This window comes from Stegostoma tigrinum, chromosome 6 (assembly GCF_030684315.1).
Source record: "Stegostoma tigrinum isolate sSteTig4 chromosome 6, sSteTig4.hap1, whole genome shotgun sequence".
Taxonomy (NCBI): Eukaryota; Metazoa; Chordata; class Chondrichthyes; order Orectolobiformes; family Stegostomatidae; genus Stegostoma; species Stegostoma tigrinum.
The window spans coordinates 89,585,445-89,597,831 of record NC_081359.1 but is presented as its reverse complement, the minus strand read 5'-3'; the positions used below and the strand labels follow the sequence as shown (position 1 = coordinate 89,597,831).

The 12,387-nt window shown below is 46.4% G+C and overlaps 1 protein-coding gene across 4 annotated transcripts in view; it reads right to left on the bottom strand.

The window, feature by feature from the left end:
- The window catches only part of LOC125453648 (anosmin-1), a 209,486-nt gene extending 198,167 nt beyond the window's left edge, over positions 1 to 11,319 (bottom strand). For 2 of the 4 annotated variants that reach the window (XM_048533483.1, XM_048533480.2), the window contains exon 1: positions 11,017 to 11,318. In XM_048533483.1, coding sequence (XP_048389440.1) covers positions 11,017 to 11,205 — 189 coding nt within the window. In that variant the 5' untranslated portion in view covers positions 11,206 to 11,318. Of the gene's footprint in view, positions 1 to 11,016 lie in introns of all 4 variants that reach the window. The other 2 variants (XM_048533481.2, XM_048533484.2) reach the window with 2 other exon arrangements.
- Between the last annotated feature and the right edge of the window lie 1,068 nt (positions 11,320 to 12,387).

The window sequence follows — 12,387 nt, the reverse complement described above, 5'->3', positions numbered from 1 at the left end:
CACTGGGTACAGTGGATGCAGTATACCACATTGGCAGATGTGCAGGTGAACCTCTGCTTAATGTGGAAAGTCATCTTGGGGCCTGGGATAGGGGTGAGGGAGGAGGTGTGGGGGCAAGTGTAGCATTTCCTGCGGTTGCAGGGGAAGGTGCCGGGTGTGGTGGGGTTGGAGGGCAGTGTGGAGCGAACAAGGGAGTCACGGAGAGAGTGGTCTCTCCGGAAAGCAGACAGGGGTGGGGATGGAAAAATGTCTTGGGTGGTGGGGTCGGATTGTAGATGGCGGAAGTGTCGGAGGATGATGCGTTGTATCCGGAGGGTGGTGGGGTGGTGTGTGAGAACGAGGGGGATCCTCTTTGGGCGGCTGTGGCGGGGGCGGGGTGTGAGGGATGTGTTGCAGGGATGTGGGAGACGCGGTCAAGGGCGTTCTCGACCACTGTGGGGGGAAAGTTGCGGTCCTTGAAGAACTTGGACATCTGGGATGTGCGGGAGTGGAATGCCTCATCGTGGGAGCAGATGCGGCGGAGGCGGAGGAATTGGGAATAGGGGATGGAATTCCCTATTCCCAATTCCTCCACCTCCGCCGCATCTGCTCCCACGATGAGGCATTCCACTCCCGCACAACCCAGATGTCGAAGTTCTTCAAGGACCACAACTTGAATGTCAGGGCAGGTACCTGGATGCCTGCTCCTCCAGTCCTCCATCCTGGACAGCATCCTCAATATCTCACTTTACATTCCATGGACACTGGCCAGTTCCTTTTGAGGCTGCTAATGGACATGCATCAGCATCATCATAACACCAAGGCACATTTCCCACTCAATCAGACAACAGTTCTCCAGTTCAATGCTGCACTTAGGAGCTCACCAGCCCTTCCTATTGGCATGCTGCTTCCAGGACACTTTGCAGGCAGGGTCAAGCGTCCACCTCATGGATTGGACCAGCGTGTATCTCAGGACTCCTGGCTTGCTCTCTTATTGCTCAGTCACTTTGCACCTACTTGGATGCTCGCAGCATCTGTTGCATTTTTGTACTTTTCCATTTAGAATTCTTGGAATTCCTACAGTGTGGAAACAGTCCTTTCAACCCAACACGTTCACACTGACCCTCACAGCATCCCACCCAGACCCATCCCCCTGTAATCCACCTAATCTATACATCCCTGTACACTATGGGCAATTTAGCATGGCCAATCCACCTAGCCTGCACATCTTTGGAATGTGGGATGAAGCCAGAGCACCCAGAGGAAACCCTCACAGATATGGGGAGAATATACAAACTACACACAGACAGTCGCCTGAGGGTGGAATCAGACCCAGGTCTTTGGTACTGTGAGGCAGCAGTGCTAACCACTGAGTTACCATGCCACCAAATTTCACAACATAAAGGTTCACAGTACTTCTGCACAGACACAAATCCAGGCAACTTGCCATGGTTGTCAAGTGATCAGTCAATGGGGTGGGCATGTTACTGTATGGCACCAGGTCACACCCACAACGGAAGCCTATGTGGCAAACATATTGCATGCGCTTAAAGTTTAACAGGACTAGTCCTCAGTCAGGTAAAGGGAGACAGCCGACATCCAGGGGATCTGTCAATAGAAACATCTGCTGTCAGATCAGGGACTTGGCTACAGTCAGTTGGCCGCTAGGAGTTTTCAGGTTCAGGAGTTTCATATCACTACAGTCTGGGGAGTGGTCCACAATCAGTCCTTCTGTTCGAGTTCAAACAGCGCAGAAATTGGCAATTGCCAGGCAGGGAGCTGTGGAAACATCAGTAAGGGGCCTAGTCACTTTTCAGTCGGGGCTGTCTATCCGAGTCAGTTGAGGAGTTTAGACCAAGGTCGATCCTGGGAATCTGCTTAATGAAAGTCAAGGCACTTATTGGCACCAGTACTTTGGTAGGCTTGTTTGGAAGGTTAATTGTGGTAGTAGGAGGCAGACAGGACAATGGGAGATGATTGTGCATTGGAAGACACAAATTACTACAAGGCAATGGAGAAGGGAGTCTTCAATGGTCACAACCATGTCATCTTCAGTTAGGGCACAGTGCAGTAAAATAGTTGTGGTGACTACATTGTAGGGCTGGGGCTCATTTGGTAACATTGGGAGATTAAGCTTTAAATGTGGAAGCTTAGTACTTATTGAGCCATATAGAGTCACCAGTGCCGACAAAAAGCCCTTTGGCCCATCACATCCACACCTGTCAAAAACAACTGCATGACTAATTTAGTCCCACTTTCCTGCACAAAAACAGAAGTTCCTGGATAAACACAGCACGTCTGGCAGCATCTGTGGAGAGAAATTGGGTGGCACAGTGGCTCAGTGGGTCGCACGGCTGCCTCACAGCACCAGGGACCCCAGTTCATTTCCATCCTCAGGTGACTGTCTGTGTGGAGTTTGCACATTCTCCCCGTATCTGCGTGGGTTTCCTCTGGATGTTCCAGTTTCCTCCCACAGTCCAAAGATGCGCAGGCTAGGTAGATTGGCCACGCTAAATTACCCCGTAGTGTTCAGGAATGTGTAGAGTAGGAGGTTGGGACTGGGTGGGATGCTTTGAGGATCAGTGTGGACTTGTTGGGCTGAGGGGCCTGTTTCCACACGGTAGGGATTCTATGAATCCATAAAAAAAATCAGAGTTAAGTTTCAGGTATGTTCTGAGGAAGGATCACTCAACCCAAAACATTAACTCTTATTTCACTCCACAGATGCTGCCAGACCTACTGTGTTTACCAGCAACTTCTGCTTTTGTCTTTGATTTACAGCATCCATAGTTCTTTTGGTTCCGATTTTCCAGCACTTAGCCTAGGCTTGTATGCCCTGGCAAGTGCACATCAAAATACTTCTTATATGTTATGAGGGTTTCTGCCTCTACCACCCTTACAGTCAGTGAGTTCCAGATTCCCATCACCGTCCAGGTGAATAAATATTCCTTCATGACCTCTCAAAACCCCCTGCAACTTATCCCAAATCTATGCCCCCTGTCATAGATCGCTTCATCAAAGGGATAAGTTTCTTCTTGTCTACCCTATCTCTGCCTCCCACAATTTTATACATCTCAATCATGTCCCCCTTTAGTCTACTCTGCTCCAAAAAAAGCAATCACAGTCTACCCGATTTCTCTTTGCATAAGTAAAACTCTTCAGCCTAGACAACATCCTGGTAAATCTCCTCTGCACCCTCAACAGTACAATCACATCCCTCCTATGATTAGGACTCCAGAAGAGCACACAATACTTACTTGTGACCTAACCAACGTTTTAGACAATTCCAATGTAACCTTCCTGCTCTTAAACTCTATGTATTTGCAAATAAAGGCAAGTATCTCACATGTCTTTTTTACCACATTATCTAAATGTCCAAACATCTCAAGGGACTAGTGGACACGCACACGAAGGTGCCTCTGATCCTTGTACTTCCATTCACCATGTACTCCCTTCCTTGTTTGTCCTGCCCAAGCATATCACCTCACACTTATCCAGATTGATTTCCATTTACCACTAATCAGCCTATCTGACCAATGATGGGGTCAACAAACAGAGTAGGAAGAAAGGAACATGGAGGTTCAGGGTGGGCATTGGACATGATTATCACTGCCTGCAACTCACTTTGCCAAATGCAACTTGCATTGCTTTTCTATCCTCACGCAAACTATAAATTCACAATGGGAATGGGAAATGAATGCACACACACCTGGAGTAAGTGGTTAATTTTCTGTCTGAGGGTGTGGGCCCTACTTGCAAATGACATGAAGCCATTCAAGGGGAAACTGTATCAATCAGACACTTACACAGTACAAACTGAAGATATCTATAATCATAGTACACTGCATGCGTCCAAAAGTGTGTCAGATACAAATCTAGATCGCCAGCAGTCTTAATCATGTCATTTGTCATTACAGATTGATCATCACCATCTCTGTGAAGCCAAAGCAGTCACAGGTGATCTTAAAAGTGTCACCTGGGGGCCACAATTTGGAAAAAGACAATCCAAGGTCTCGTTGGCTACACGATGGCACTGGCCCAATTCCTTCTCACCTTGAACTGTAGTTACTTGCCACTTGCTCACATAAGCAATTCTGCATTTCTTAGATTGGGGGAGACAAATCAGTAATCCTACCACACATATAATCTCCTCCTCTCTTTACTCAGTGTGGTTTACATGCATTCATAAAAAAGGTTCACCATGTCAAACTTATTTTTATACAACTGTCGTTTCCAAGAATCTACTGGTGAACTGTGTGGGATCTCACAATCTTCAATCCACAGATGTGTCAAGGCTGTTGCCAATGCAACAGATCACATTGTTTTATCTTGGTTCCTCATGATTAGGTCAGTGCTGCAGCCTGGGCAGGAGGCTTTGCCAATAAAACTGGCTCATCCCAGGATCAGGGTGCTATAGATTGTGTAGACGTCATGTTAACAGCACCACATCAAATTGCAACAAACTTCATAAACAGCAAAGGTTTCCTTTCCAAGAACATGCAAGTCAACAGTGATCATTGGTACCATATCTTAGAAGTCTGCGTCAGGTACTGTGAGAGCTGTGAGTATATCCCCCATAGCTGAGTACAAAATATTGCGAGTGGAGCACCATGGGGGCAGGCTGCACAAACAATAAGACAAGCCGCTAAGGCTAACAATGAGGTAATTCACTAGATCTCACATAAAGAATCTATACATGGAAGTCCCCACCACTGACACTTAGCTGATTTGCAGTCAATTTCAGTGTTTGGTCCCCCTGCTTGTAGTTAGCTGATTGTTGATGGAGTGCCATTTTCAGTTATTCACTTCCAGTAATTCATTCATGGGATGTGCTGGGACAGCATTTGTTCTTCATTCCTAGTTGCCCTTGAGAAGATAATGGTGAGCTGTTTTCTTGATCTCCTGCAGTCTACTTGGTGTTGGTAGACTCACAATGCTGTTAATGTGGGGAGTTCCAGGATATCATTCCAGCAACACTGAAGAAACAGCAATATATTTCCAAGTGGCTTGAAGGAGAAACCAGCAGGTGGTGTTTCCATGTATCTGCTGTCCTTGTCTTTTTGGATGGTTGTTGGTTTAGAAGATGCTATCTAAGAATCTTAGGTGAATTTCTGCGATACTTCTTGTAGATAGTCACAGCAGTGTGTACCGTGGTATCAGTAGTAGAGACAGTGGATGCTTGTAGATATGGTGCCAATCCAGTGGGATGCTTGAATGTTGTTGGACCTGCAGTTATCCAGGAAAGTACAGAGTATTCCATCACACTCCTGATTTGTTCCTTTCTACACAGCCCGTGATCCCAGTTCATCTTCGAACTACACTTCAACCTTTGTTGGAACAACAGCTGTGTTCACAGCAACTATAATGAATGCAGCCAAATGACATACAGAAATTTCCCACAACCAGAAAGTGAGATAATGACCAAATAACATTTTGTGATTTTTTTTTTAAATATTAATCAGGTTATTACTCAACATCAGGGAAACAATCTTGAAAATCATCCATGGGCTGTTTTCAATCCACCTAATCATATGGATGGGGGCCTGATTAATGGTCATGCAAAAAGTGGCTCTCCTGGCAACATAGCACCTCTTAGCCCTGCACTAGAGTTTCTGCACCATTTGCAACTCCCAGATGCTGATGTAGTCTGCATTTGTATACAGCAAAACCCGAACAATATCCAGGCTTGGATTTTTATGTGGCAAGTAATATTTGTGCTATGAAATGCCAGGCAATGACCATCTCCAACAGAAAAAATTCTAACCATAGTCCCTTGACATTCAGTGACATTATTATCACTGAATTTCCCGTTTTCACAATCAGGGGTTACCATTGACGAGAAACTGAAAGGGTGAAGAACATAAATATCATGATTACAACAACAGGTCAAAGACTAAGAATTCTGCAGCAGGTAACCCACCTCCTTTCTCTCAGATGCATAAATACCATCTTAAAGATTTGCCTGGCAGCATCAGAGGAGCAGGAAAGCTGATGTTTCAGGTCTGGACCTTTCTTCAGAAATGGGGGAGGGGAAGGTGGCTCTGAAATAAATAGAGAGAAGGGGAGCGGTGATAGAAGGTGGAAAGTGGAGCAGATAGTTGGGAGAGAAGACGGACAGGTCAAGGAGGTGGGAATGAAGCTAGTAAAGATGAGTATAGGTAGCAAGTTGGGATGGGGGTTTGTCAGTGAGGAGGGAGGGCCAGATAGGTGGGAGAGAAGACAGGTAGGTCAAGGAGGCAGGGATGAAGCTAGTAAAGATGAGTGTAGGTAGGAAGTGGGGGTGGGAGTTGGTCAGTGAGGCGAGAGGAGCAGATAGGAGGGAGAGAAGACAGACATGTCAAGGAGATGAGGATGGGGGGGCGCTGGTTTTGAGATAAAGTCGGGGGTGGGAGATTTTAAAGCTAGTAAAGTCCACATTGAAGTCAAAGGGTTGTAGGCTTCCAAGACAGAATATGAGGTGCTGTTCCTCCACTTTCCGGGTGGCATGATTGTGGCACTGGAGAAGACCCAGGATGGACATGTTGTCCACTGTTGCTGGGTCCAAATCCTGGAATTCACTTCCTAAAAGGAGTGTGTCCCCACACTCCAAGAGCTGCCACTGTTTCAGAAGGCAATTCAGGGTCACTTTCTCCAGTGTAGTTAGGGATGGGCAATAAATGCTGACCAGCCAGTGTTGCCCACATCCCATGAAAAAAAAATTAAGTGAAAAACACTACAATCATATTATTCATTTCTGTTACTCTCAGTGATCGGGCCATGAATTATACATGTTATATAATGCATGCCACTCATAGACATTGACTGGTAAATAATTAAACTACAATGTATCTTGTAGCTAATTGTGGTGTATCATAATGGAAACATGGTTGAATATTACCATTGCAATTTAGCTCCCTCTCCAGGAAAGGCACTGAAAATAGTTATGCTGCATCACGACTGGGGTAGATGGAGACTGCTGGGAACACCCATGCAGCACAAGAATATTTTACTTCTTTAACCAGGTTTTAAATATAGAGGGATTGGCATATGACAGAATGTGAGCATAATGTCTACTCTATAGAGAAACTGTACAACGCTCATTAACCATTGAGTACCTGAGTGCTTGTCCCTCTATATTCTGTATTAAACATTATTCACTTTGAGCATCCCATTCCTGAGCAATGTTCAAATTTTAACTCTGAAGAATGTATCAACTTAAGTCCATTTCGACTTTGCCTTAAACATTGATCTAACCCCATACTGGCCATTCCTTGTACATTATTGCAGAGGGACTAATTCTTCCGGGACAAAGTTCAGCCCAGAAATGCACCCGGAATGTACGGTAAGGCGAGAGTTGACTTTTTATCTTTACCAAAGAAGTTTTGAGAATATTCAGAAAAATACTAGAAGGTGACGAGGGGAGGATGCGGACTGCAGAGCAACGGATCCATGAGCCTGGACAAAAATACCTGTGTAGTGCTGGAATAAGCAAACATTATGGGAAGGAGAATGTGCCTGGAAATTTGATACAAGTATTTGGGCTCACGGTGAACAAACGAAGAGAAACTTTTGACACCAGGTAGGAACTTATCGAGGAATTGGAGCAGTTATTCATTTGCAAACACGCTGAGCCTCTGGCTAAAGGGTGGTTGAGGTGGGATGGAGGCGAGTAAACATTTACTCATGGTGATTATCGACTCGCAATTGTAATAGAGCCAACAAGAGCCGCCAAGGATCAATAAAGTCCACAGTTGCTTGATCTGCTAAAAACCGAGCACTTAAAAGATTGTCTGAAATCAGGAACTTTCTGTGTTCCACAGTGAATGCCTTGCAATATTTGTCCAGCTCACTCGTGAACTTCAACTTTACAGCTCACAGGCGGTGACATGCGGCTTTCGCTGCTGCCGGCATTCGGTAAGCAGCCTCCGGTAAAAACAGAATCCCTTCTCCCGCTGGATAGATACCAGGTTTCCATTGCTGTCCCGTTTGTATTTCGGCCAGGAACAATGGCCTCTGGATTCACCCTCACGACAATCGAAACCATTTCAATACATTAAAAAGTCTCGAAATTAACAAATAACGGGGGGAGGGAATGGGATCAGATCGGGGAGTGGGACTAATGAGTCAGCTGCTTGAGAGAGTAAGCGCAAGCACCACTGGGCCGAATGGCCTTCCCCTGTGCTGTATCATATGCTTTGAGCGTGAGTTACACTCGCTCCGTCCTGCAAAACACATCAGCAGCGCTGCACTTGCGATGCCCAGCCACAAATGGCTATGGGCCAAGTGCTGGCATCACAATTGTCTGACCAGTCTGGAAAAGCTGAAGGGACTTTTTCTGCGTTGCAGACCTCTCAATGACTGTTCCCATCCATCACCATCCCTCCATGACTACCCCACTCTCTCTATGTCTGACCCTTCTCTATGACTGCCCACCCATGGCTGTCTCTCCCATGACTTCTTCCCCTCTCTGACTTCCACCCTCTCTCTGACTGTCCCCATTTCACTGTGACTGCCCCCTCTGACTAACCCCTCTCTGTGACTAACCCTTCCCTCTGACTGTCCCCCCTCTCTGACTGCCCCCCCTCTGACTACCCCCTCACACTGTGCCCCTCTCTCTGACTGCCCCCCTCTCTGACTGCCCCCCTCACACTGATCCCCTCTCTCCGACTGCCCCCCTCTCTGACTGCCCCCCTCTCTGACTGTCTCCCTCTCTCTGACTGCCCCCTCACACTGTCCCCTCTCTCTGACTGCCCCCCTCTCTATGTGACTGTCCCCCTCTCTCTGACTGGCCCCCTCTGACTGCCCCCCTCTCTCTGACTCTCCCCGCCTCTCTGACTGACGCTTCTCTCAGACTGACCCCCTCTCTGACTGCCCCCCTCTCTCTGACTGGCCCCCCTCTCTCTGACTGCCCCCCTCTCTCTGACTGCCCCCCTCTCTCTCTATGACTGCCCCTTCTCTCTATTACTGCGCCCCCCACCCCTCCAGGACTGCTATAGTTGGACCAGGCGAAGTTTCCTTCGATATAAATTGCACTTCCCAAAGAGGGGCAGAAACAACTCAACAGCACTAATGCCGACCAAAGTTCCCTTCAGCTCTCGCTTGGGGTAACCTATCAACAAAGCCATGTGTGTACGGCTCTGTGCTTTTGTCCGTTGTGCCTCCGTAATATTTATTCTGCATTGAAGACAACAGCAATTGGATGGGAAGTAAGAAATTAATGTGAAGCGTGCTTGCTGTATAAAAACCCAATAAAACGGAGGTTTCTACAGGCTGCCTCCTGGTAGAGATCTTCGGCGCCCGTTGGATGCAGTGCCGATATTTGGATGTAGACTATGGGGCACGGCGTGGAGGGAGGGCGGAACAGAATGATGTTCTGCGCTGAGACAGTGACTGCTCTCACTCGCTCAGCCTGTCCAAGGGTCTAGGCCCGAAACGCCAGCCTTCCTGCTCCTCTGATGCTGCTTGGCCTGCCGTGTTCATCCAGCTCCACACCTTGTTATCTCTGCCCTGTAGTGAACCTGGAGATAATTCTGGGGATCCTCCATCCAGCTAATCACGTCGTGGGGCGGCACGTTGACTTGCTCTGGAAAAGTGTCTGTCGTTTTTTTTCTGTAAATTTGTTACTCCGCGATTTATTTTCGCTACTTTTTTTTACCGCAACCCTTAATACTACACTGAATTACTGCACCCGAAGTTTATTTCGAAGAAACTGGATAATAAACGTTTTAGTCCAAATGAGTCTTTTTTATAAAAAAAATTAAATATAAGCATCCATATTCTCTCGTAATGGATGGATTTTCGCCAAAAAGATACCTTCCCACTTAGAAAGAGACACGGACTTGATCTTCCCTCTCTTCCTCGCAGATGCTGCCTGACCTGCCGAGTGCTTGGTTTTTTTCTCCCTTTCTGTGGGTGTTTGTTTGTAAACACGTCCCACTTGTTTTGGTTGAGGGAGGTGGAAATAATCAGGTGCAGAGTGTGAAGGAACTGGGACAGGTTAAAAGTCCACCTTAAGTGGCTGCGCGGCATTTAGAACTGACCTCGCTCTCCCCCTATCCACCTCAGCTAACACCTCCCGCCTGTTTAAACCACAACAGCCGCAATTGCAGGGAGGGCAGCAGACGGCTCTTGTGCAGTCCAACTTTTAACAACCATGAGCTGCACGACAGGTCCGCCCTGAGCAAAAGAATATACAACGACGTTGAAATTGAACCGGATTGGACAATACACATTGATATGAAAACAATCTGACATTTCAATTTATTTACATACAGAGAGATATATAAATGAATCAAACCTGAATTGAAATATGAAAGCTAACTTCACTGTAGGGTACAGACATTTGATTACTGAGTTGTCATTCCTCAGGAGTTTTATTCTCTCTGAAACGATTTTCAACTATTTCAGTAGATTTTCTACCAAAGAAAAATTCCTGGAAAGGTTTGGCAAGAACTCAACAATTTCTTTCACGGAGTTTCACATGTTAATAATGTGCCTAAAGCGCTGAACTAGACTCTTGAAATTTAACCAAGAAAATATTAACTGTATCTCCCATACATCTTGTCAAATCATCCAGTTTTGACATAAATGACACGAACATCTAACTCCATCTATGCCAGTCCTAGCAGTTCTACACACGAGTTATTTCCCTATAAAAGCATCTCAGTGTCGACCATCTCCGTTTTCAAATCTTTAGGGAAAAACAAAAAGTTGTAAGGCAGTTTCCAAAACTCATGATTTTGTTTCAGGAACGAACCTTGCACGTTTCACAGATTCATTCATTCGCTTGCTGTAAAATCTCACACGAACCGAGCAGCCGTAATGAAATGGCAGCGTTGTTTTGGCGGCACTATGTGTGTTCAGACAGTATTGTGGTCACTTCCGACCATACCTGAACTGACCTGCATCACCTGGACAATTCTCACACCACGACTTCTGCATCATGTGAGATAATGAGAACTCCGTGATGTGTAGAAAGTCTCAGGGAGCCAACACTGCAGCCTGGCCCCGGCTGAGGCAACTCGTTTTACAGTGAGGAAGTAATGAGCTCTCATCTACCTGAAAGTTCTTGAACAAAGCTGAAAGCCGGGTTATGTGCAGACTCAGGCAACGGGATGTGCATCTGGCTTTGGAAACACTGTCGGTGGCGAGCGACTCCTCCTCCTGCTTGCGGCCAGCCCAGCTCCAGCCTGCTGTAATACACAGGACGAGAGTCACACGGGCAGCCAGGGAACTGCACCGAGCCATTGGCTGCCAGGGTAAAAGCCTCGCGTTTGATGTCTTAAGCCGTGGGCTGATGAGTCCGTCCTGAACGCGATCACTTCTCAGTCTACAAAGCTCACATCCCTTTCTCAGACTGGGCTCCAAACTCCTACCACCGCCTCCTAGTGCTCAATTGGCTCAGTGCTGTTTGATTGACAGCTTTGGTCTCCCCCCGCCCCGGCAACCCAACCTCCACACAAACTCCTTGAGGTGTGCAACTCGAACGCTCACACTTCATTGTAGAAAAGGCTGAGGTCAAGGGGGAGCTAACAAGCTAATAACTTTAGCTGGGCCCACCTTTTATTAACTTAGTACCAGATGCTGTAAATAGCTCAACATGATGTTTATAAAGATGGGTACTTTTTTTTAATGCCCCTGCCTCTGTTACGACCAAATACTTTTCTGTAAAATACAACGTCAAAGTTTCGAGCTATTTCACAAGTTACAGCTTGAATCCGAAATTGAAATTAAATCGTAATTACAAACAATGGAATCATTTAAAAGCAGACCTTACTCAAACTGTGTGCTTGAGGCAGCAGAAATCAGGGCAACCCGTTAATTCACCTAGACCTGTGCCAGGTTCCTTTGTTTTCTGTGTCCTGGAATGTAATAGGTTCAAACTACAGCTTTAACTTTCTCGGGTCTACCTGAAGCAGTACGAGAGCCTCTAGAGGAGACAGTCTAACAACGCTTCAGTTTGACACAACATGACGTGCAAGAACACAGTGAATGAAGCGAATAACTTGCATTTATATAGCACCTTGCACAGCTTTCCGATACACTCTGCAACGAATAGAGACGAGAGACTCAAGCCACTAGTAAAAGAAGTAAAAGCGACATGAAAATTCATGCAGCGAAAAGTTAAAGCTGTGCTTCCCTGTAACTTTCCTTACTGTCACCCCAATTTAAGGGTTGTAAATTGTCGTGACTCCGTGGTGAGCAGTGGAGGTTGACGGTCAGCACCCAAGCTCGCAAGCCCCAAATTTCAACTCACAACCCAACTTGGGTTACCTAACCCCACTTTGATGAATCCTGGTTAAGGTCTGGAATACACTACCTACAGTGTGGCAAAAGATGACTCAAACTAAATAGTCGAGAGGGAATTCGACGTCGAGAAAAAAAACGGATGCAGGATCAAAAGGAGAACGCAGGAGAATGGTAATTTGA